The sequence below is a fragment of the Choloepus didactylus genome, chromosome 9 (assembly GCF_015220235.1).
Source record: "Choloepus didactylus isolate mChoDid1 chromosome 9, mChoDid1.pri, whole genome shotgun sequence".
NCBI classification, from domain to species: Eukaryota; Metazoa; Chordata; class Mammalia; order Pilosa; family Megalonychidae; genus Choloepus; species Choloepus didactylus.
This window is the reverse complement of record NC_051315.1, coordinates 103290662-103316779: the sequence shown is the minus strand read 5'-3', so window position 1 is coordinate 103316779 and position 26118 is coordinate 103290662. Positions and strand designations below refer to the sequence as shown.

The 26118-nt window shown below is 39.6% G+C and overlaps 1 protein-coding gene across 1 annotated transcript in view; it reads right to left on the bottom strand.

Moving 5' to 3' along the window:
• The window catches only part of CPS1 (carbamoyl-phosphate synthase 1), a 134035-nt gene that overhangs the window by 5441 nt on the left and 102476 nt on the right, over nucleotides 1-26118 (bottom strand). Inside the window, exons 30-34 of the mRNA XM_037849356.1 lie at nucleotides 24709-24816; nucleotides 23029-23118; nucleotides 21579-21749; nucleotides 19273-19347; nucleotides 16529-16627 (exon numbers count right to left, since the gene is read on the bottom strand). Of these exons, the coding sequence (XP_037705284.1) occupies nucleotides 16529-16627; nucleotides 19273-19347; nucleotides 21579-21749; nucleotides 23029-23118; nucleotides 24709-24816 (543 nt within the window). The remainder of the gene's footprint in view (nucleotides 1-16528; nucleotides 16628-19272; nucleotides 19348-21578; nucleotides 21750-23028; nucleotides 23119-24708; nucleotides 24817-26118) is intronic.

Below are 26118 nucleotides of genomic sequence, written 5' to 3'. Positions count from 1 at the left end.
GCTAATAAGTGTGCTAAAACATATCAACACCCTTGCACAATTTTGATAACATTCAGAACATAAAACCATCTAATATTTACTTGCAGAACCTTTCTGAGAACAGATCTAAATCCTAGGAAAAGACCCCTAAGACTATGTTCAAATATAAAATTATTTCAGGTTCTGGCCCTCTCAATCCAGGACTGCAGCTTTATGAGAGGAAACTATTGGCAAATATAAAAGATAAACGAAACTGGATGAAACTCAACTAAGGAAGGCTCAGGGGTTATTCATGACAGTCTTCTAGTACATGAATTGTAACCATGTCAGATAGTCGCTTTCCATTTCTGCTTAGACTGAAACAGGAAGATGCAAGAAGTTCATGGTTAGACATAAAATAATAAAATAGATTTTAAAATTCAGAGAGTAACTTTTAGTGACATTAAGACAATTTAATGATACATATGGCAGTCTCTTTAAGAATAGATCAACTAAAAGAATAGGACAGTCATTTGTTCAAGTTTGATTCTACTTGGAAAGCAATGAGCTGATGTCATATTAGGATTTCTTCATGTTTTAAGGTTCTTTGTAAATAGCAAATATATATGAAATATTCAAAATGTGTTTCAGAATTTTGTTAAATCCCTCTACTGTGGAACATTACATTGTGACTTCCTGGTAAACCCAGAACTGACATAAGTAAGCACCAAATCACATTAGAATGCTCAACATAAAGAAGATATCCAGCAAACACATATTGACTAGTTGATACATTAATCCTGTACTGAACTAACTATTCTCAATCTCTTAAACCTTTCTCTAGCAAAAAGTCACTACAATTTATGGTCATGTGATGACAAAACTTTTAACCACATTTCTCAAATACCATTTCATAGGTACAGGGTTCTCAAAGAGTGGTTCCAGAACCAGCAGCATCACTGAGAAAACTGTTAAAAATATTAAATTTGGGGTTTTACCCAAGATTTACTGAGTCAGGAATTGTGAGAACGGCTCTGGGAATCTGTTTTAACAAACCCTCTAGGTGATTCTGATACACACTCAAGTTTAGGAATAGTGATAGGAGGACAATCCTTCACTTATCTGCACATTTTAGGTCAAGATGCATTAACCTTGGCTAAAGTCACAATGAAAAATGTTGAGGGGAGAACTGGAGTGCAATTTTTTTTCTTTGTCATTTTAAAGTAAAATAAGCCAGCAAGTCCCCTAAGACCTGCAGACACCAGTCAGAACCTCATTATGGAGCTGTTTCAGTGCTGTCCCCCAAGTGGAAAAGATAAATATCTGACATGACATTATTGGCAGTTCCCAGCCAGGGAACCACTCTACCTTCTGGTCTGGGGTGTTCGCTTTCACAGACACATTATAAACTTCTATCAAACACATATTGAACACTTGTGACACATAAAACAGCCTCTCTACAAAAAGAAATTACAGCTGTCAGCTCACATCTGAGTAGGCCCAGATTTAAAAGCTGATTGAAAATACCTGTGTAAGAAACCGTTTGTTACTAAAGGTGAAAAGTACAAGCTGATTCATTTTCTAGGAAATCTTTACAAGGAAGCAAGTCCTTTAAAAATGAATATATTTTCTCTCCAGTTACCATTTTCACATTAATACACCTTCTGGCTGCAGAAAAGAAAGTCAAGTTAATACTGTGCAATGCTTGTGGACGCTTCTGGGATGTCTGTACTAACAACTCTATGGTGTTCCTAATGATTCTGTACTGTAGAAAAAAGGTTATTCATGTCACTTGGAATTGTCTTTTTCAAATAAAATGCTTGCTTTGTGTTTCTGAGCAATGCTGAAGCACAGATGTCAGGATGGTGCTTGCCACTTCACAAGCATCACTGAATAGCCCAATCAGAGGGGGAAAACTGCAAGAGCTCTTGATCCACTCTAGAGTAAATAATTTATTGGTAAAGAATGTTCCAGAAAACTTCAAAACAAGGCAGACTGTCTTCTCATAGCAACTGAAAATAAATCCTGATGGGATGAAAGGTGACTGGAAATACTGCAGGAATATCAAAGCTGATTTTGTTACTTTATAAGCCTCCATTATGCTTTTCTTATATCGGGATCTACATCTTGGAATATGGAAAGCCTCTAGGCAGAGACAGTACATTAATAATTAGGTTGACAAGGACTCTTCTGCAAAATCTAAACCCTGATTATTTTTTCCTACATCCTAGTTACACAAATTTCCCAGGCAATTTGGCCCATAGGGTTTTACTTTGGGAGGGCAGAAACAGAGGGTCTTCATGTTTAAAGGGGTGAAGTGAGGAAGAGAGGAGAAATAAAAAGCGAGAAAGACTGCAGTATAATTGGTGCGCACACACACATACATATACACACACATCTATTTACTACATATTGAGAAGTGGCCGACACTTGATAGCAATAGCTGTGTCTATGTAAGATATGTATTAAACTACTGACAACAAGAAAAATTGCTTCTTCACTCAGTCACTTTTACCCTTACTCTACATTTCTCTTTTTCCCCAATTTTTCTCTAGCAAACTGCTGTGCAATATTAATGAGAGAAGGTAGCTTCATTAGACTGTTAGCAGGCAATTGAGGCAAAGTGGGGAGATGAAGGGAAAAGATTACTTCATAACCTCAAATAAATAGGATAGATATTGACCATCCTTCCCATTTATATACAGAAGAATAATAGAGCAATTTAATTGCAATAGCACTGGCTACCAAGGCTCTTTGAGTGAATTCTACACTGCAACATACCAAATGAATATTTTAAGAAGTCAAAATGCAGTTGTGGACCTCTTCTCTTAGAAATTCATCGTATAATCCATCCTCATTTAAATGCATTCTGTGGCAGTTTTCTGTACATACTCCAGAAAAACAAGGTCTTAAATTTAATCCATTTCTGTGGGTGTGAACAAATTGTAAGTAGGACCTTTTGTAGAGGTTACTTCAGTTAAGGTGCAGCCCACCTCAATCAGGATGGGTCTTAATCCTATTACTGGAGTCCTTTATAAGCAGAATGAAATTCAGACAGAGAGAGAAAGCCATGGTGGGAGCAGCTAGCAGCTGAACATCAACGGAAACCAGAAGAGAAAGGAGAGACCAGGAGATGCTGTCATGTGCCTTGCCATGTGTCAAGCTAAGGACCAAGGGTTGCAGGCAGCCAGCACCGGAACACGTGTCTTCAGGAAGAAAGCATCACCTTGATGGCTCCTTGATTTGGACTTTCTTACAGCTTCAAAATTGTGAGCAAATAAATTTCCAATACATGGTATTTGTTTTGGTGGTACAGAAAACTAAAACACGTCCTGTATTAGTTAGGGTTCTCTAGGAAAACAGAATCAACAAGTGGTATCTATAAATATAAGATTTTATAAAAGTGTCTCACACAACTGTGGGTATGCACAAGTCCAAATTCTGTAGGGCAGGCAGCAAACTGGCAACTCCAATGAAGGTGTTCCATGAACTCCTTAAGCAGCAAACTGGCAGCTCCAATAAACTCAGGAAATTCTTCACTGGCTGGTTGAAGAAGAAGTGAAGGTCCTCTATCTGTCTTGCTTAAAAGTCTTCAACTGATTGGACTGAATCCAGCTGACTGCATTCTCTCATTATGGAAGACATGCCCTTCGTTGATGTAATCAGTCACAGCTGCAGCCAATTGACTGATGATTTAATAAACCAGCCACAAATGTCCTTGCAATAATGGTTAGGCCAGTGCTTGCTTGAACAGACACCTGGGTACCATTACCTAGCCAAGTTGACACATGAACCTAACCATCACAGTCCACCCCTTGTCAACCTGGCAGTTATAAACATCACCTTAAATCATACTTTATCTCTAAGTAGAGAACAATAACAGACATATATTTCACCTAACAATACTCCACTGTCCTGCGTACAACCAGAAATGCATTAAATCTCTCCAGAATAGGATGCAAGTCCTTGGGTGACATTAACTCTCTTAAAATTGATTTCCTTTAACTTAAATACTGCAAAATTAACAATACATTTTCTGTCATATGATAAGGGGATGAGATAGAGAAGAAAACAAAGGTATTTGCTTTGCAAATACAAACACACTCATAAAAAATGAGGAAATATTCATGCCATCATGGTCCTTGTTTCTGTAACTGGTCACATGGTCATAGTTCATATTTATCACTACCTTCTTCCACTACCCTAAGCAAGCACTTCAGCTGGCCATGGTTCTTTGCCTGGTGGGGTGACCCAAACCTTCATTCCTGAAGTTTCTTGGCCATTGGTAGTCCTGCCTGGATTGGGTTGTTGCAGTTTTCCATTGACATTAATCATAGGGCACAGCAATACTAAGAGACACCCTAGAGGGTCTCCTGTATTCCAGGAAAACTCTTCTTTACCACCACTGTGTAGTTGTGGTGCTATTTACCCTTGATAGAATCAATCACCACAGTCAGTACAGTAATCCCCTTCCTTGCCTGTTGATTCAGAGGCATGAGAAGTCAAAAGTTCCCAGGTGGCAGTCTTAACTTCCAGTTCAATGGAATTATTGTTGTGTTTCCTGGTGGAAGCACTCCTTTTGGAACTGAGACTTGTAGATCAGAGGACCTTAGGCTTGCAGGGACAGGAAGCAAAAATTTTCCTAGTGGCTCACTAGGTATGATAGTGAGTGGTACCACTCCTGTTTCCACCCCTTGATTCCTGGACCCGTGGATCCTGGCTATGGGAGAAACAGCACCAAAGAGAAGACACTGATTCAGAACATACACAGCCTCATGGAGATCACTGTCCCAGCCCTGCAAGATATTGCCACCTAGTTGGTGCTGTAATTGAGTCTTCAACAGGCCATTCCACTGTTCTATCAACCTAGCTGTCTCTGGATGATGGGGAACATGGTAAGACCAGAGAATTCCATGAGCATGTGCCCATTCCCTCACTTAATTTGCTGTGAAGTGGGTTCCTTGGTCAAGAAGCAATGCTGTGTGGAATACCATGATGGTGGATAGGCATTCCATAAGTCCACAGATGGTAGTTTTGGCAGAAACATTATGTACAGGGAAGGAAACCCCATATCCAGAATATGTGTCTATTCCAGTGAGAACAAATTGCTGCCCTTTCCATGATGGAAGTGGTTCAATGCAATCAACCTGCCACAAGGTAGCAGGCTGATCACCTCAGGGAGTGGTGCCTTATCAGGGACTGAGTGTGGGTCTCTGCTGCTGGCAGATTGGGCACTGAGTGGTGGCTGTGGCCAGGTCAGCTTGGTGAGTGGAAGTCCATGTTGCTGAGCCCATGCATAACCTCCATCCCTACCACTATGACCACTTTGTTCATGAGCTCATTGGGCAATGACAGGAATGGCTGGGGAAAGAGGCTGATTGGTATCCACCAAATGGGTCACCTTATCCACTTATTAAAATCTTCCTCTGATAAAGTCATCCTCTGGTGAGTATTCACATGGGACACAAATATCTTCATGTTTTTTGCCTACTCAGAAAGGTCTATCCACATACCTCTTCCCCAGACTTCCCTGTCACCAATTTTCCAATCATGTTCTTTCTAAGTCCCTGATCATCCAGCCAAACCATTAGCAACAGCCCAGAATCAGTATACAAATGCACCTCTGGCCAGTTCTCCTTACAACCAAAATGAACAACCAGGTACACTGCTCAAAGTTCTGCCCACTGGGAGGCTTTCCCCTCACCACTGTTCCTCAGGAACATCCCAGAAAGGGGCTGCAATTCTGCTGCTGTCCACTTTTGGGTGATGCCTGCATATCATGCAGAATCATCTGTAAACCAGGTTCAAGTTTTCTCTTCCTCAGTCAACTGATTGTAAGAAACTCCCCAAGATGCCATAGCTGTGGGCTGGAAAGAAAAGTTAAGGTGGAAGGAGTGGGGGCCATGGGCATTTGGGCCACTTCCTCATGCAACTTACTTGTGCCTTCAGGACCTGCTCGAGCTCTATCTTTTATATACCATTTCCATTTTATGACAGAGTGCTGCTATGCATGCCCAACTTTATGGCTTGGTGGGTCAGACAACACCCAGCTCATGATAGGTAACTCAGGTCTTACGGAACTTGGAGGCCCATGGTTAAGCATTCTGTCTGTACTAAGCCCAATAGCAGGCCAAAAACTGTTTCTCAAATGGAGAGTAGTTATCTGCAGAGGATGGTAAGGCTTTACTCCAAAATCCTAATGGCCTGTGTTGTGATTCTCCTATAGGATCCTGCCAAAGGCTCCAAACAGCATCTATATTTGCACTGACACTTCCAGCACCATTGGATCAGCTGGATCATATGGTCCAAGTGGCAGAGCAGCTTGCACAGCAGCCTGGACTTTGCAGAACCTCATCTTGTTCTCGTACCCACTCAAAACTCGAAGCTTTTCTGGTCACTCAGTAAATAGGCCAGAGTAGCACACCCAAATGAGGAATATGTTGTCTCCAAAATCCAAAGAGGCCAAGTAGGCATTGTGCCTCTTTTTTGGTCATAGGAGGGGCCAGATGCAACAGTTTATCCTCCACCTTAGAAGGGATATCTCGACATGCCCCATACAACTGGACACCTAGAAATTTTACTGAGGTGGAAGGCCTCTGACATGGAAATACCTTACCAACAAATCTAAAGTAGTTGATATTTCTTGCTCACTAGGTATGATCAACAAGATATCATCCATATAATGGACCAGTGTGATGCCTTTTGGGAGGGAGAAATGATTAAGTTCCCTGTGGACAATATTAAGACACAGGGCTGGAGAGTTGATATACCCTTAAGGTAGCACAGTGAATGTATACTGCTGGCCTTACCAGCTGAATGCAAACTGTTTCTGTGGTCCTTACTAATAGCTGTTGAGAAAAAAGCATTTGCCAGATCAATAGCTGCATACCAGGTACCACAGGATGTGTTGATTTGCTCAAGCAATGATACCACATCTGGAACAGCAGCTGCAAATTGGAGTCACAGCCTGGTTAAGCTTACGATAATCCACTGTCATCTTCCAAGACCCATCTGTTTTCTGCACAGGCCAAATAGGAGAGTTGAATGGAGATGTGGTGGTAATCACGACCCCTGCATCCTTCAAGTCTTTAAGAGTGGCACTAATGTCTGCAATCCCTCCAGGAATACAGTATTGCTTCTGGTTTACTATTTTGCTAGGCAGGTGCAGTTCTAGTGGCTTCCACTTGGCCTTTCCCACCATAATAGCCCTCACTCCATGAATCAGCGAACCAATGTGAGGATTCTGCCAGTTGCTGAGTATGTCTATTCCAATTATGCATTCTGGAACTGGGGAAATAACCACAGAATGGGTCCGGGGACCCACTGGACCCACTGTGAGATGGACCTGAGCTAAAAACTCCGTCCATCACCTGACCTCCATAAGCCCCAATTCTGATTGGTGGTCCAAAGTGACGTTTTGGGTCTCTTGGAATTAATGTCACTTCTGAACCACTGTCTAATAATCCCTGAAATATCTGATCATTTCCTTTTGTTCAATGCACAGTTACCCTGGTAAAAGGCCATAGGTCGGAAGCGGGGCAAGATGGCAGCATAGAGAGGAGTGGAAGCTAAGTAGTCCCCCTGGAACAACTACAAAAAACCAGAAACAACTAGTAAATAATCCAGAATAACTGCGGGGGGACAAACGAGACCATCCACTCATCATACACCAACCTGAATTGGGAGGAATGCCCAAGAACACAGCATAAAATCTGTAAGTAAAACCTGCGGATCCAAGTTGGGAGACCCCCTCCCCCATAGCCCGAGCTGCAAAGCCTTATGGTGCCAGACAGCTCTCTCCCAGCAAGCAAATATAGCTCAGCTGAGCTCCAACTGGGGTTTTAAGTAGCGAGTGTGAACTGCTCACTACAGGTACACATCCCCAAAAAACAGACAGAGGCTTTGGGTGACGACTGACCTTGGAGAGCCGGAGGGTCGCCTTGGACTGGGTCTGAAGGGGACTATCTGTTTCTTTTTCGGCTCAGTGGAGAAAGCCCCAGTCATTTTCAGTTTCCAGGGCTGTGACTCCGGGAAGGGTGGAGACAGCACAAGCAGAGAGTGAGACCACTGAAATGCTAATGACCTCCACCTGAGGGGTCTGTCTTCCCTAGGAGGAAAGGGGTGGGGCCCTTTCCATTCAGAACCAGGCCCCAGAGCCTGGGGGAACATGGCCACACCTCCTCACACCAGTCAAGAATTATAGGCTAACAGGCATCACCTGCTGGGCAGAAAAACACAGTGACCTGAGGCATCACAGGGTGGAGCAATTTTCTAAGACACACCCACAGGGAAACCAGATACTGAATACTTCTTCCCTCTGGGACCTGAGCCTGTTCTGGTCTGGGAAAACCTGATTTGGATAACCAAGGAAACCATGCCTAGACAACAGAAAATTACAACCTACACTAAGAAAAACAAAGTTAAGGCCCAGTCAAAGGAACAAACGTACACTTCAACTGAGATACAGGAATTTAAACAACTAAAGCTAAATCAAATCAAAAAGTTTAGAGAAGATATTGCAAAAGAGATAGAGGCTGTAAAGGAAACATTGGGCATACATACGGCAGAAATCAAAAGTTCAATGAAACAACTAATAGAATCTATGGAAATGAAAGGCACAACACAGGAGATGAAAGACACAATGGAAACACAACAGCAGATCTCAAGAGGCTGAAGAAAACACTCAGGAACTGGAGAAAAAAACACCTGAAAGCCTACACGCAAAGGAGCAGATGGAGAAAAGAGTGAAAAAATATGAGCAACGTGTCCGGGAACTCAAGGATGAAACAAAGTACAATAATATACGTATCACTGGTGTCCCAGAAGGAGAAGAGAAGGGAAAGGGGGCAGAAGCAATAATAGAGGAAATAATTTAAAAAATTTCCCATCTCTTATGAAAGACATAAAATTACAGATCCAAGAAGCGCAGCGTACTCCAAACAGAAGAGATATGAATAGCCCTAAGCCAAGACACTTAATAATTAGATTATCAAATGTCAAAGACAAAGAGAGAATCCTGAAAGCAGCAAGAGAAAAGCGATCCATTACATACAAAGGAAGCTTAATAAGACTATGTGCGGATCTCTCAGCAGAAACCATGGAGGCAAGAAGGAAGCGGTGTGATATATTTAAGATACTGAAAGAGAAAAACCGCCAACCAAGAATCCTGTATCCAGCAAAGCTGTCCTTCGAATATGAGGGAGAGCTCAAAATATTTTCTGACAAACAGACAATGAGAGACTTTGTGAACAAGACACCCGCCCTACAGTAAATACTAAAGGGAGCACTATAGGGTGATAGAAGACAGGAGTGTGTGGTTTGGAACACAATTTGGGGAGATGGTAGCACAACAATGTAAGTACACTGAACAATGGTAACTATGAATACAGTTGAGAGACGAAAGTGGGGAGCATGTGAGACACCACAAGAATGGAGGAAAGATAACGACTGGGACTTGTAACTTGGTGAAATCTAGAGTATTCAACAATTGTGATAAAATGTACAAATATGTTCTTTTACGAGGGAGAACAAGCAAATGTCAACCTTGCAAGGTGTTAAAAATGGGGAGGCATTGTGGGAGGGATGCAATCAGCATAAACTAGAGACTGTAACTAATAGAATCATTGTATTATGCTTCCTTTAATGTAACAAAGGTGATATACCAAGGTAAATGCAGACAAGAGGGGGGGATAGGGGAGGCATGTTAGACACTTGACATTGGTGGTATTGTCTGATTCTTTATTCTACTTTGATTTAAGGTTATTTTTCCTTTTGCTGCTTCCTAGCTGTCATTTTGTTTTTCCTCTTTCTTTTGCCTCTCTACCTTCTTTGACTCTCCCTCCTGCCTTGTGGAAGAAATGTAGATGCCCTTATATAGATAGTGGTGAAGGTGGTGAACACATAAATGTATGACCATGCAGAGAACCATCGAATATTTACTTGGGCTGGAATGTATGGTGAGTGAACAAAACCACATTAAGAAAAAAAATGGGTTGATGACAAAACCTCGAGAGCAATATACTGAGTGAAATAAGTCAGACACATAAGGACAATTATTGCAGGGTCTCACTGATAGGAACTAATTATAATATGTAAACTCATAGACATGAAATATAAGGTACCAAGATAAAGGACGAGTCTTAAGAATGGGGAGTGGTTGCTTAGTATGAGCAGAATGTTCAATTAGGATGAACTTAAATGTTTGGAAATGAACAGGGGTGTTGGTAGCAAGATGTGAGAATAACTAACAGCACCAGTGGTGTGTGAATGAGGTGGAAAAGGGAAGCTCAGAGTCATATATGTGACCAGAAGGAAAGTTGGAGGTCAAAAGATGGGAATGTATAAAACTGAATCCTCTGGTGAGCAATGTCCATGATCAACTGTACAAATACTAGAAATCACTTCCATGAACCAGAACAAATGCATGACAATACAATTAGAAGTTAATAATAGAGGGGCATATAGGGAAGAACTATATACCTATTGCAAACTATATACTACAGTTAGTAGTATTTCAACATTTTTTCATAAACAGTAACAAATGTACTATATCAATACTACAAGTCAACAATTGAGGGGGGTTGGTTAGGGATAGGGGACGATTAGAGTTTCCTTTCCTTTTTTTCTTTTTTCATCTTTCACTTTATTTCTTGTCTGGAGTAATCAAAAGTTTCTAAAACTTGAACAAAAATTAAGTGTGATGGATGCACAACTGTATGAGAGTACCCAGGGGCAAGTGATTGTACACTTTGGATCTTTGGATAATTGTATGGTATCTGAACAATCTCAATAAAAATAAAAAAAAAAAAAAAACAGGCAAGGCAGATCTACAAATTAGGTTCTGTTAATTGACATACCCCTAATACAATTGTAAAGGTGGAATGGGATGAAACTTCTGCTGTGATCTATGGTTAATAGTTTCAATATAAATTAGTTGTCAAATTAAAAAAAAAAAAAAAAAAAGGCCATAGGTCCCCCTGAGGAAGACTGGGAGGAAGATTAACAGTATAAATTTTTAGCAGTGTAATAGGGTCCTTCCCCAAGGGTAACTGGCCTTCCCCTCATTCAAGGGGCTCTGTAAACTGTCTCAAGTCTGGGAATTGATCAAGGGGCTGTGACTCTCTGATTTTATAATTCAAGGTAGACTTTTGTTCACTTGACCTAGAATTTTTCTGCTTATACAGATCAAACAAGAATTTAGTAAACTGCCCATCTATTTTACTACTAGGTACACCATGATCTATGAGCCAAAGCCATAAGACTCTGCAAGTTAGATTATTTGACTGCTGCTTTGATCCTGTTTTCCATTATGGTAGCCATGCCCACCTTGTCTTTGGCAATTAACAGCTGCAACATGGCTTCCGCCAACTCGGGATCTGATTATCCCCATTGTGTTTAAGGATTCCAGCTCAGTGACAGCAGTTGCCACAGTAATATCTGACCTACAGAGAAGGGTGACTACGGAGCTCTTCAGGGATGACAGAGCTAGTCTCACAAATTTATTCCTTACAGTCCTGGTAAAAGGTATGTCTTCTGGACATTCCAGGGGTGTGTGAGCAGGTCTTCCATGATAAATCCACTCTAACATTAGAATCTCTACGCCTTTGAATCCCCTCCTCTACATTATACCAGGGCAGTTCTGGCATTTCAACCTCAGCTAATGTCAGCCACCTTTTGATCCACATTTCATCCAACCACACAAACTGTTAATGCCTTTTCAAACCCCTCAAGCTACAACACTGAATGCAGAATCTCTGCTAAGTAAATTCAGCCTGATCCAACTTTATATTCCTTCCACCATTATCCCACACCCTTAATATCCATTCCCACACATATTCCCCTGATTTCTGTCTGTATAAATTGGAAAACTCATACAGCTCTTTTGGAGTATGGTATACTTCCTCATGGGTCACACTTTGTAGCTCACCCTTTGGGGCCTGTTGGGACTTTAGTCTAGTTATAGACCTTGAAGCAAAGACTGATGGTGGGGGTGGGTCATGAAAAGAATTAGAAGTATCCCTCAAGCCATTTAACTCAGGACATTCTGTTGCAGTTTAAACTCATGAAACAGAATTAATCTCTCCAGATAGACAAGTGAGGGCTGCTTCCTCAGAGGAGGTGATTACAGGTTTAGCAAGCACTGAAAAGTTAATCTCTGTAGGTGGAGGTTGGATAGCAGGCTCCCCAGGGCAGACTGGAGATCAGGAAGCTGGTTCCTCAAAGCAGGCTGGAGGTTGGGTAGCTGTCTCCTCACGGCAGACTGGAGGTAGGGGGCTGTTTCCTCAGGACAGACCACTACAGGTATATCTAACAAGGACTCAGCAGAATCCAGAGTTCCAATATCCTCACTGCCATTATTATCAATCCATATGTCCCCATCCCAAGTTTCAGGATCCTATTTTTTTCCAATCAATGCCTTTACTTTAACAGCAGACACCTGCAAGGTTGAGATTTTAGTTTACGTTGTAAATCTGCTACTTGCACAATGAGACTCTGGGTCTGGTTTTCAGAAATCTCAAATCTGCAGCCACAGGAAATAAGATTTTCTGTCAATGTGGCCCTCTCTCTCTAGCTAAGCCAACTTGGTAGGTGAAATCACTGCCCTCCCCTCTACGTGGGATCAGACACCCAGGGGAGTGAATCTCCCTGGCAACGTGGAATATGACTCCCAGGGAGGAATCTAGACCCAGCATTGTGGGATGGAGAACATCTTCTTGACCAAAATGGGGATGTGAAAGGAAATGAAATAAGCTTCAGTGGCAGAGAGATTCCAAAAGGAGCCCAAAAGGGCACTCTTATGCACAATATAGACAACCCTTTTTAGGTTCTAATGAATTGGAATAGCTAGCAGTAAATACCTGAAACTATCAAACTACAACCCAAAACCCATGAATCTTGAAGATGATTATATAAAAATGTAGCTTATGAGGGGTGACAATGTGATTGGGAAAGCCATATGGACCACATTCCCCTTTGTCCAGTGTGTGGATGAATGAGTAGAAAAATGGGGGGCAAAAGGCATCCAGTGTTCTTTTTTACTTTAATTGTTCTTTTTCACTTTAATGTTCATTCTTATTATTTTTGTGTGTGTAGTAATGAAAATGTTCAAAAATTAATTTTGGTGATGAACACACACCTACATAATGGGTAAACAATTGAATGTACGCTTTGTATGACTGCATGGTATGTGAATATATCTCAATAAAAATGAATTAAAAAAAAGATTTTCTGTCAGGGCACACATGGAAACCTTTATATCTGTCATACGGTGCTTAAGTTTCAAATTTGAAGTCTTTGGCTCATCCCGTTCTCTTATAACTTTATCCAGCAAATCTAAGAGCAACCAGCCAACATCATTATACCTCTTAACTCTGCAAAACTCTATTGAGTTGTCAAAAATACTGTTACCCAGAGCCTTGTATGAATATAAGAGTATTACTAGGAGAATCAAACGGTGATATTTTGTGGATCTCCATTGCCAACTCATACCATGGGCTGTCAGTGCTATCTTGATTAATGGAAATGTAGTCATTAGTGCCTTTGAATCTAATCAGAGTAGAAAACCAATTGTAAAATCCCATTTTAAGATTCTGTTTCTCAAGAACCACTCCCGGTACCAAGTTGTATTAGTTAGGGTTCTCTAGGAAACAGAATCAACAAGAGATATGTATAAATATATGATTTTATAAAAGTGTCTCATACAACTGTGGGTATGCATGAGTCCAAATTCTGTAGGGCAGGCAGCAGACTGGAAACTCCAATGAAGATGTCCAATGAACTCCTCAGGCAGCGAACTGGCAACTTCGATGAACATGTTTGAGAACGCCTCAGGACTGAACTGCAACTCCAATGGACTCAGGAAACGCTTCGCTGGTTAGTCGAAGAAGAAGTGAAGGTCCTCTATCGGTCTTGCTTAAAAGTCTTCAGCTGATTTGATTAAATCCAGCTGACTGAATTCTCTCATTGTGGAAAACACACCCTTCATTGATGTAATCAGTCACAGCTGCAGCCAACTGACTAATGATTTAATAAACCAGCCTTCTGGTTTATTAACCAGCCACAAATGTCCTTACAGTAATGGTTAGGCCAGTGCTTGCTTGACCAGTCACCTGGACACTATCACCTGGCCAAGTTAACCTAACCATCACACCTCCCATTGTGTTTAGTGACCCTAACATTAATTTATATATAAGCAGTATTATTTTATGTGTTTTTCAGTTCTGACCTTATATATTCAAGTGATTTTATGTAAATTCTTCTGACCAAGTGGGATCATGTCAAATAAAATGATAAAAAAGCATAATGTATCCTAAAATATGATATATAGACTTTGTCTACAATTACTGTCAGACTTGGGAAAGAAGTTGAGATTAGATTTGGTCCCATTCTAGCTAAGAAGATGTCTAGTGAGTTTGGTAGCTATTAACTCTCTAGATAGTATTCTGTTGTATTTGTGAGCTTGATTTATAAGACTAAGCATTGTTTTAAAAATCACTATGAATGAAAATCCTCCATAAAGCAGTGAAGAATATTCACTACTGTTGGTGATGGCAAGCATATAAAGTAGGTCAGAAAATTATGTGTGTCGCTCTCTGGAGGTTTAGAGTCCTGCTGATCAATTTTGCCACAACTGCAAATATTTCATTAAATATACTTTTATTACATCTAATTTTATTAAATATTTTTCTAAATATGCTTTTAAAGCTGTGAAAATTAAATATATACTTTTTCAAATCCCTAACATTGTGCACTCATGCACAGGAAGAATATTCCTTGCAATAACTCATGTAGTTGTTCAAAAAAGAATGCATTGAAAGGTAAAACTTCAACGGGCTAAACCTCATTGCTCTTCAGAGTTTAAGAAAACATCGCCCTTTTTCTTCTTACAAAGCAAAATTCTGTTCACTAGTGCCAAAATCACACAAATACTTCATGGGGATCAAATTAATTTTTGCTTCACATTCCCCTGCAGCACTGGAGCCAAACAAGGCTCAATTTTATACATCACTGCCTTCTTAAACTGGTATTTTAAAATGTTAGCACTATTATGATTAGTTGTGAAGATGGGGACTAAGGGCATGGTCTCCTCTGAATGCCCCCAGGTCTCACATTAAACTTTAAGTCATAACTAGAAGTTGGGCAAATACTCTCATACTTCGGACTTAATAATACTTAAAACCCATTTATAATGTGATGAGTCTCTCATATGGAGTGATTTGTCTCTAAACTGCCATTAAGCTTCGCAATTGCAAGTCATCTTGTTAGCCTCTGCTCTATCTGTTCACTATCGCCCTTCTGGCACCTTTATGAAGCAAAATCCCAAGCTACTCTCTGCAGACTCTTCTCCAAAGACACTAGCACTCTGATCTCTAGTCAGATTTGCTGATATTAAAGGCACCATAATGAGATGGTATCTATAATAATCACCCACTGACTTGAGAATACCTGGTACTGTTCTAATTATATTTTTATTGATTTTTATGTAACCATGCAGAGTTTGAGCTTATTAAAAGCACAGTAGGGATTTTATGTAAGACCATTCATTGTTTTTATAGGACTCCAGAATTACTAATCTCAAATGAAGGTGAACGACCATTTGAGAAGCATCTAGGATTTTTTTCAGGAAATTTTTAAGTAGAACAGTTTGTACGCTCTTGAAATAATTATCCCAAATAGTAACAGAAGTTTCCTGGCTACTATTTGCCCTAGATTTACATTTGATTTGCAATAATAAGCTAATAATACCCTTTTCGTTTTATTAAGGCATTCTTTTATAATTATTTCACCCAGATTTGACCTGGAAGGCTTACCAAAGAATACAATTTCAATGTCCTCCATGGAATACTATACTGTGGGACATGCTGGCTTTCTTAGGTTAGTAAGCCACTGTCCTTCAGTAATTTTAAATTAGTTTTGGGATGTTAGGTAGAGAAAATTTCTCAAATAACGCCTGTGTCGTCTTCAACTTTGAAAACTTGGCATTTGGCAGAGATTGAAATTTGAAGGAATAAATGTATGGATGGAAACAAGGAGCAGAGATCAGGTGGGGACAGATATGACTTCTGTTTGAAACATGTTGGGTTTGACATCCTGCAGGAATTATCCAGCAGAACGTTGGAAATAAGGGATAGCTGAGGATAAAACCTTAAAGGAGATGAATGTAGATATGATAGTGGATACTATAGGCATGCAGAGGAAGTTGAGAGTAAAGGAGCGCGAGAGAAAAAAAGAGAGAGAAGAGGATGTTCAGGGGCTAAGAAATAAGACCTAACCAAAGAATAGAAGAGATTCCTTTTAAGGCTCACTGAATCCCTCGCAGAACAAATGCCCCTTCACTAGAATCATTCTGTCTTTCTTATAGAATTTTTGTACCAGCTGCTGCAATGGAAGAAAGCAAGAATCCAGGAACAAATAGAAAACAAATGTCTGTTCTTATATAAGTTGCTTTTTTTCCTTTGGTGGAACTTAAAACAAACCTCCCTCTTCTGTATCTCAGTTAATGTCTCTTCCCCCAGCTACTGATACATGGTGCACACAAGACAGACAAGACACATAATCACACACCACTTACCTGTATGCCAATCAGGATGCCTTTCTGGGGTATCTTAAAGCCTGTGGAAAGCATTGCCTTCAAGAAGGCTGTATGAATACCTTCACCAAAGCAAGCCACCTGTTTAGAAATAAATGAAGAGGTAAAATAAAAGAAATCTAATAATAATTAACCACCGTTAGAAGAAAAACAAATACAAGTGGAAAGCACTTTAACCATAAACTCCTTTTCTAGGTTTCATCAATGATGCCCAAACCAAACAATCTGAATCCAGGGATTAAAAGACTGGCCAAGGCAGATGTATCTTATGTTTTTAATTAAGCATAATGAATGAATAAGCAATTCTTTCCGTACCCAACAATGCTCCATGGAGCAACATAACTGGATTCTACTGTGAGTTATGTGGATACAAATCACAGCTTCTGGCCCATAATGTGGGGAGTTAGCAAATGGTAATATGACTTAATGTTTAAATAACATTTTATGTGCTGTATGCTATGCAGCAGTGCCCGAATACACGGGTCAGTAGCAGGAATGTATAATCCCTGATCAATCAGTTAAAAGCCATTTCATACAGCTTATGGGAAACACTTCTGAGAAATTCAATAATGCCATGAAAATCACAAAGGAGCTAGTTGTTGTTGTTTTTAATTATTTCCATCAAATGAACCAAAATACCCTGCTACTAGTCTTGAATACTGCAGCCATATGTAAAAAAACAATTCCAAACTAACACATAACTTTAGGGTAAACAAAAGCTTATTTCAGAGCAATTGTGCTACAATATACAAGCCAAATGCTTACTATAACTATAGAAGAGTGGTATATTTGAACATGATGGGAGTCGGTTTTGCCACACACATCATTATTTGGCACAGACACAGAACCACCATTACTGTAAATAACAGTGATGGCTAAATTCATTCTTTAAGCAAACGACTCCCTTACTGTGAAAGGAAAGTTCTCATGACTACGACCTTTAGTCAACCACCAGCACATGCTGCTTTTCCCTCCACAGTGAGCATTTTAATCAGTGAGTACTGGCTAACTAACTTAACTAAGGTCAACTTACATTAATGGGACCCACATTCTGCTGAGAGAAACTGTGCAATCTCATTATAAGTGCGGATAGAAAAATACATAAGGGGTTTCACAAATTTTCTATGAAAAGCACAGAAAGTAGTCAGATATTCCAGTAAAGATAAGAATTAATATCTGTACTTCACCTCCAGGAAAATAAAACTGCCTTTACTTAGATCAAGAGCCAGAAGTTGATTCAACCCCGGAACAATCCATCTGGACACCGAATTGTCTCTGTGAAGCATACTTGAGATTTCACTAAGCTAGAATTATTATTCTGATTTCAATTATGAAGCAAACTTTATAACAACCCACTTAATATCACTTGGGAATATGACTTCCTAACAACAGAAGAATTATCTCTATACTTTAGGAACAGATACAATAAAGAGGGAGATGAATTTCTGATGATTTTATAGTTTCCTATTTCAACAGCTCCAATAACATATGTCTGGAGGCAGAACGGACATGAGCTGAAAACAAATTTGCCACACTAGAGAAAAGAGCATAAGGGAAAACAGCACTCTCCCAGCTCTGAACTCTAGACCAAAAACAGCCCTGCTACTGCAGTAACCACAGGACCAAGATGAACTGGAAGAGCATCTCTTAGACTGGAAACGTGACATGGTGCCTTAATTCTAGAGTTAGGTTTTCCCTCCTATGAAATTAAAAGGAGCAGCGAAGGGGCTAAGAGAAGGCAATCACCAAACCAGATACAAACAGGCTAGCCATTTATTCCTCACTGCCTGCCTCCCTTTCTCACTTGGCTTCTCATCACAGACCTTCCTCGTAACCAAGCAACCACAGAAAGCATCAAGTATTTGTTGCAATTAAATATTTTCCCTTTTTAGGTTTGCCTTAGTACCAAGAGGAAACACTGATGTCTCACAGTTTGATGTTGCCACTCTGATATGCACTGATGGGAATCTGAAGGTTGTTTCTAGTAAGTCTGTCAAAGGCTAGGTGATTCATAAAATGTCCTGACATTGACATGTAGAGAACTTTCCAGAATCTGACAGATCTTGACAAGAAACACATTTTACATTCTTAAAGAAACCTTCCACTGACCAAGTCCCAACACAAGTGAAGAGGGACATCCAGTGGCCAGTTCCATTATAGTTCTTAGACATCCCCAGGAGGTTACAGTTATTTTGAAAGTGGCTGAGATTTTGCAAGTATCTGCAGATTCCACAGTATTTAGGTCCATGATCTTCTTAACGCTGTTATTCTACATATTGCTAGTAAAATTCCAAGGATCTGGTTTCATGGTAGCAAAGGACCGGCAGAGGTGAATGGGGATGGAGGGGTGGTGGTGATTGGAGCTGATGCAGAGCAACCTAAGAACCTTAAAATAAAAAGGAAAACCCAGAAGATGTTTATTTAGATGTCTTGAGAAATATTTCAAGGATATTCTCATAAGTAATGTGGAAATGAATTAGGAACACATGCATTCTATTCACATGCTGAAATATTAGCAGGAAGACAGACACTGGTCCAAAAGAGTAAATGACCTTTTTTTCTTTAGTTTAAATTTCTTAAGACCTTTGAGACTTACTGTGAAAGCAAAAGAGGTTTGTGCCACCCTTACTACTTACTAACGTACTTACTCTACTATATGCAGATCATGAAACAATATATTTCAAAGTAGATTTAATGAAAGAGTTCATGGATCATTTACTAGTTACCTCTCCAGTGGAAGCCATCTCACAGCGCAAAATGGGGTCGGCGTCCCTCAGTCGGGGCCAGGAAAACATTGGAGCCTGTCAGAAATAACAGGGAGGAAAAATATATGAGAGAAAGGTATAAAGGAAGAAGAGTGGATAAAAATATTTAGTGAATCACCTCTCACAGGATTCATTTAGGCAGTGGTAGACATGTGAAAAAATCTCTTTGGTCCAAGCATCTGACTTGAAAAATAGCTTTAAAACTTTGTTCCAAGAATTTCTTGAGCTCTTGGCCAAAAACTTGGGTTAAATAATCACAAATTATTTCTGTAAATAGAGCCCTTGTGACCAATCCAGGCCAGTGTTTCTAATCTGGCCTAAACACATTCTTATTGGACAAATTTCAAACAAAGTCTACTGGGCATTTGTTCCCCATAACAGAGAGTTCAACGCATTTTCTTTCTTAGTAGGCTTCTGAAACAGTCCTCTTCTTGTTCTGATCATTTGAACTTTCAACAAGCCACCCTGCCAGAAATAGTTGTCTGTAAACTGACTTCTGAGACATTAAACTGTTGTTGACACCTCTTAAAAAGCTTTGGAAAACATTCTGCTTAGAAACACTATTGCCAAGAACTTTCATATGAACTGGAACACATGAATGCTACATTATCACTTATTTTTATCGGTGCAGTTCACTCAGAACCAAGTTCTTGTTTCTTGTGCATACACATTTATCTAGTCTAGACTATTCCTGATTTAATTCTGGCACCCCTCCTTCTTATCATGGAAATTCTAGCTTGGGGTCACTTCACTGGGTCATCTTAATCAAGTTACTTCCTTATGTTGATATCCACCCATACTTTCATAGGATTGCTTATGAATAAGTAATTTGAAATAATTCAATGATAGCTAAGAAAGATTTAAGTTGGAAGAGACAGCACATTTTTGAATACCTATCTACCCACCAATATTGTTCTTAGATGGAAATTGTTTCACATATGTGTCTGTGTGTGTGTACACGTAAGTGTATATGAATATAAAAGGATACCTAAAAATCATATTCCTGCATCTATGAATAAAGAAACATGAATTTATAAATTCACATATAGACTCTCAAGTGGAAAAATATTTTTCAGGGCTTATAACTTGTTGATCTCAAACAAAAAAGCAAAAATTCTATATATATTCTTAATGAAAGTTTCAACACCTTACATGTGCGTCACAGTCACCAGGAATAAAATGCCACCCTCCCCCAACATAAAAAGTGATACACCTTCTCAATTCATAACAAAATCTAAGGCATTCTAAATGATGATTTCTGAATTACTGAAGATTTAAAACTATTTTTTGATTTATAACTTCCACCATAAAAAGTCAGAAGTCAAGATCTCAGCTGAAGCACAATTATCTTTGAAGTCACTAATACATACAGGAATGGAAACCTTTTGAAGGTATCCAAGATATGTGTCACACAAATATATCACACAATATAAATTAATTTTATTAAGTGCTCCATCTAAGAAATTCGAATATATTTAAATACACATCTCATTAATCCCTATGCCTGTGCAGTGAAATAAAGGTCATAATTATACTCCGTGCATGGGCACACTGAGACAGAGAGAGGAAGATACTGCCTTTATCATCAAGATTGTTTTTTAAAATAATGGAAATTATTGCATGAATCTTCAATGTTTCCGGTCACTCTTCATAAAGGTGTCATCAAATTCATCACCTTCATACCACCACTGTGAACCAAAACTTCTCTTTCAATTTTTCAAGGGGACAGTTGTGCTACTAAGGGAAATAGAAATTAGGCAAAGTGGCCAGGGTGATAAGAAGTCAACTAACACCAAAGAATGATCACTTTTATAAGCTTCAAACATTCCCAAAGATTTGGCAAAATTTAAGTGTCATAATTTAAGTCTTATTCTAATGGAATATGCCTAGGATTTCTGTTTACCAACTAAACTGGCACCATCATGTGTCAACTGCATAAACATAACTTATAATATACTCAGCTAGCCAGTTTTGAAGCTATGCGATTCTAGATGATATTTTTAAAAATTTTAAGTACACAATAGTTCACATTTTGGACATAAAGTGATACTTGGTTAACAGCTTTTCTTGTACTTATTTCAAATTTATGTAACTCAAATTTTCCTGTAGTGCAACCACCTTGGGTCATTAAAAGGAAACATCATAAATGCCCAATCCAGCTTTTTAGTTAGACAGTTTCATAAAATATCAAGATTATTTCTAATGACAAATTTTTCCTTTAATTTCCTTGCCATTCACAAAATGGTGAATTGATTTTGAACAGTTACCTTGATTGCAACATAATCAGCAGGAATTATGGGATGATCCAATGTTGGAAGAGGTTTCTCATCAACGTTCTCTCCAATCATCACCTTGGTGGCCACATCAATGAAGTCTACCCCAAGAGTCTTGGACACAAAGGGGAAGGATCGAGAAGCTCTCAGGTTACACTCAATCACCTGGAGAGATAATAAAGTTTAAAAAGAGAAAGAGGATGGTGAGAGCCAATAACAATAAGATTAATACTCTCTCTGCCACTTGGTTTCCAGATATTGCCAGCTGGGGATGAGCTCTTGTTTGGGCTCATCTTTTCCCTTTTCTTCCCATTGCCTAGACTTTTTCGAACTGGCTTCCTTTCAGCTGGTATCTCTGAACTCTTCCTTTCTTTCATCCCTCCCCCTCTCCTAATTCCATCCCAACACACTTTTGGCAGGTTTATTTTAATGCAGAGTTCAGACAGTGTCTTACCTCTACTGAAAAGCTGTCATTGGATTTCCAATGACCATCACAAAAAAGTCTAGCCCTTAAAGGCCTTCTGCCCTCTTGCCTCAACATATCTCTAGTTTTATTTCATACCATTTTTTCTGGTCCCAATCTTCTTTTGCACAGTTACCTTCCACTGGTTTTCTAGAAAAATGACCTCCCTGAGCTGAACTATTCACTGTCTCCAAAAACATGCTGAGTATTCTTTCTCTTGTTGGTGATGTTCTATCTTTGCATAATGTCCTCTCAACCTTCCCGTACTTATCAAAATTCTGACAAAATTTTAGAGTTAACCACAAATCAGCATTTGACATTCACGTATATGCTCATGTACTCATGTACACACACAGACTAGCAGATATGCTATCTCTGTTCTGACTCCAATACTGCCTTATTTGTACATTTCTTCTAGAAGCTATTTACTCTCCCTCATGTTATACTTATCCACACACTCATCTTGCTCCTTGTCCTCACTAAATCACAAGCTCTTTGAGAATAGGGCCTATATATATGTCTTTGCAGCTACCATATGTCTTTGCAGAGGACACACTAAATCAGTTTTGTTACTTATTTGTTAAACTAAATGGGCTAAATTAATTAGGACTAATCTATTTCATTTAATGCATTGTTTTTTAAATGATCTCCGAAACAGCTTTCTTCTATGGAAAAGGAATAAAGCAAAACTTTAATGCACATAATTTATGACTTTCTACAAGTTCAGATTATTTTGTGGTATCCACTGTATCCATCTATACTTTCCAGTGTATCAGAGTGCTTTACAAAGCTGTGACTGCCACATCAGGGGTACAAAGAGCCTGTACCTTAAACAAGGCAGGTATTACATGCCAACATCAACAGCTGCAGGAGTCTCAGTTGCCCTGTGCTGGTGTTCATAGAGAAGGAGATTATTGGAAGAGCACAAAGCAACATGACCTAACACAGAAGGTGTCCTTCAAACACCTTGGCAGCTCTTACCAGGACATCATTTCCTCTGACAAGAAACTGGACATTGAATGGGCCAGAAATGGCAAAAGCCTTTGCAATCTTACGGGTAGCATCCTTCACCTAGAGCAAGAGGACAATGATATAGTGTTAAAGAGCATATCATAGTTTTCTTTAAAAAGATACAGACTCTTAAGTTTTGATTCATTAAGTCTCCTTTTACAATGAGCTGTGTCTCTATTAAAAATTTTTCTCTACTCCACTATTAGATTGCTATTAACATAACAATACTATGTACTAAATATTCACAATAATTGAGCAGGGGAAATAGCACAATTTTACAGGATTATCTCTGCCAAATACCCCTATCTACTGACAATTTTATACTCTGGTTTTACTTTAAGGACTAAATGGAATGCTTTCAGTCTAGTAGCTTCAGAAACTACAGTCCAAACTATCTATCAAGCTAATGACCTACCTGCTGAGAGATGCATGCCCTGAAGTTACCTGGTACTGCAAAGAGGACTTAGGGATTTCTTTTATCTTGCTTTTCTGTTGTTCTGAACTCTACAAGGGTAGATATTATGGTCAGAAGGAAACAGAGTTTCCCTGCTGGGAGGCCCTGCATGTCAGGTATAGGAATTCCTGTATCCAACCAGAGACGGAAGATACCCATGCCAAAAGGGGGCACAACTAAGGGCATTACCCTTACAAGAGTAGTTCAGCAACTTAATTGGTTAGAAAAAGAAGTGGTGCTGTGGCATATTGAGCTCTGAGTTTGAAGTCATTTATCTGGACACGAGAAACAGCAGCACATTTGAAATCCAGGAACATTGTTCTTGCATGCCGATGGTATTAGAAAACATTCTGCTACCTCCACTTTCTAGAATCCAACCCAATCTGCAGCCAGACAATGTGGGTCTGCATGAATTCTGATGGCAGGATTATTGGAAAGACTCACTAAAAATGCCAAGCCTGACCCAACATACTTGAAGACTAAAGGAATATCTACTAGGGTTAAGAGGATAGTCTCGAACATTTTATATTCTCCCAGAGTCTCTAAGCCTTTGCTTAGCACTGCTTATTGAGTATTGAGGCAGAGTCATCATCCTCAAGAAGATCTTCAAAGCAGTGTTTCTCAAAGATGGGTAGAAAGAGACATATTAAAAAGTGCAGGTTTGATGTGGAGGTAGAGGTAGACAGTGAAAGAAGTTTCCAAAAACTCCCCAAGTAACTTCTGCATACCTATTCACCAGTCCTAATCGAGAAACATCGCTTTCCACACTGCTCACTTATAAGTGGATCTCAAACATTAGAATCACCTGCAGCAGTATTCTCAAACTGTGATCCCAGAGCAGCAGCAAAAATCACCCGGGGACTTGAAAAAATGCAAATTCTTGGATCCCACCAAGAACTATGGAATCAGAAACTGGGGGTGGAGCCCTGCCCCACAACATGTATTTTATCAAGTTCCCTGGGTAGTTCTGATGCACATTAAAGTTTGAGAACCAAGCACTAGTAAACCACCAAACAGGCTTTATAGAGGAAATTATTTTCTTTAAAATACCCAGCTGACTGAGATCAAGGAAGTTCCCCTTATTAGATTTAACCTGGGGTATGTCGTACTGCGTTACCTACTTTTAATAAAATAGGTTTGTTTTTTTTTTCATCATTTACTTTTTCTCCCTTTCATTTCTATTTATACATAATAACCTTTTCAATGGCTCCTTGGCTGACGGTTTGTGTGGGCAGCATAAGAGTAGCATCTCCTGAGTGGACACCTGCATCTTCCACGTGTTCAGAGATGGCATGAGAGATCACCTGGCCAAAAGAAAAGTTTTACAAAGAGTTGTCAGGCTGCTATTCAAACAAAGCTACTGCCTCGCCCACTCCTTTGATTCTAACATCTGCCCCCAGCATTGACCAGATTCTTTGCTGAGTCCCTGATGAGAGATGCAGAAAGCGCTGCATATAGATTTTCCAAGCCTTGCTGTGCAGGGGCTGATTGCCTCTAAGGGCAACCGAGAGTGGCTGAGAGCTTGCCTCCCTCTTCCACTGATTAGAATGGGAATGAATAATAGGAAAAGAAAAAAACTAAACCAACTCTGATTGAGCTGTAAGAACAGCATAGGAAACTGAAGCATTTCGGGAGGCAGTGGGGATATACTTTACCTTCTCCTCCATGTTAAGTTTACGAAACTGGAAAAGAGGAAGGGAGAGGCCAATATAAATGACATAAGTTGGGTGGTGTGGAAAGAAGACCTGAGGATCTGATCAAGAGATCATTTAATTGAAGTTTGAAAGGTGGGAAACAAGAAGAAAATATTCTTTTCCTCTTTTACAGGTAAGGGAACTAAGATGATACAAGAACAAATAACCCAAGTTTATGTGACTACCATGCTGCTGGGTCTGGAGTTTGAAACCTCATCTGTTAGATTCCAAAGTCTATGGTCTCAAGCTCTATAACCCATATGTTAACAAAATTCATTATCTTTAGAAAATACGTGAAGCTAAGACTGGGGAAGAATAATCGATGGCTGTAAAATACTTAAATTGCATAGAACTCTGGCTTGTTAGATTTATAGGTGACTTAAAGCAGAGTGACATGTGAGTCCCAGTTCTCCTACTGTTACTGATGAGCTCTGTGACCTGAGCAAGGTACTTTACCTACTTAGCCTTGATTTCCAATAGGAGGAGAGTAACAATAGGACCCACCACATAGAAAGTATGCAAGAATAAAAGAAGACATACATAAAGTGTCTGGCCTGATACTTGGGCACACAGTAAGAGCTCAGTTATTTTGGCATCTTCTCTAGAAAATGGGAGGCAATAGTTCCACTGAGTTCTGGACCAATCATAATATACCTAGAGTACTATGTCCATTTTTGAGTGTGACCACATAGAAACTGTGATAACTTGGAGCATTTCCAAAAGAAGGAGTCTAGGTGAGAAGCATGGCCCATGTCTGAGAAAATATTAGGGCAAGAGCACATCCTGTCTCCCTGGAGACAGATCTGACAAACCAACTTTCTTTTACCCACATTAGAAAAAAAAATAAGAATGTCTTGAGGCTAGTCTGACATTCTCCAGTTATGTAGGTATGATCACACCCCTCCTAAACTG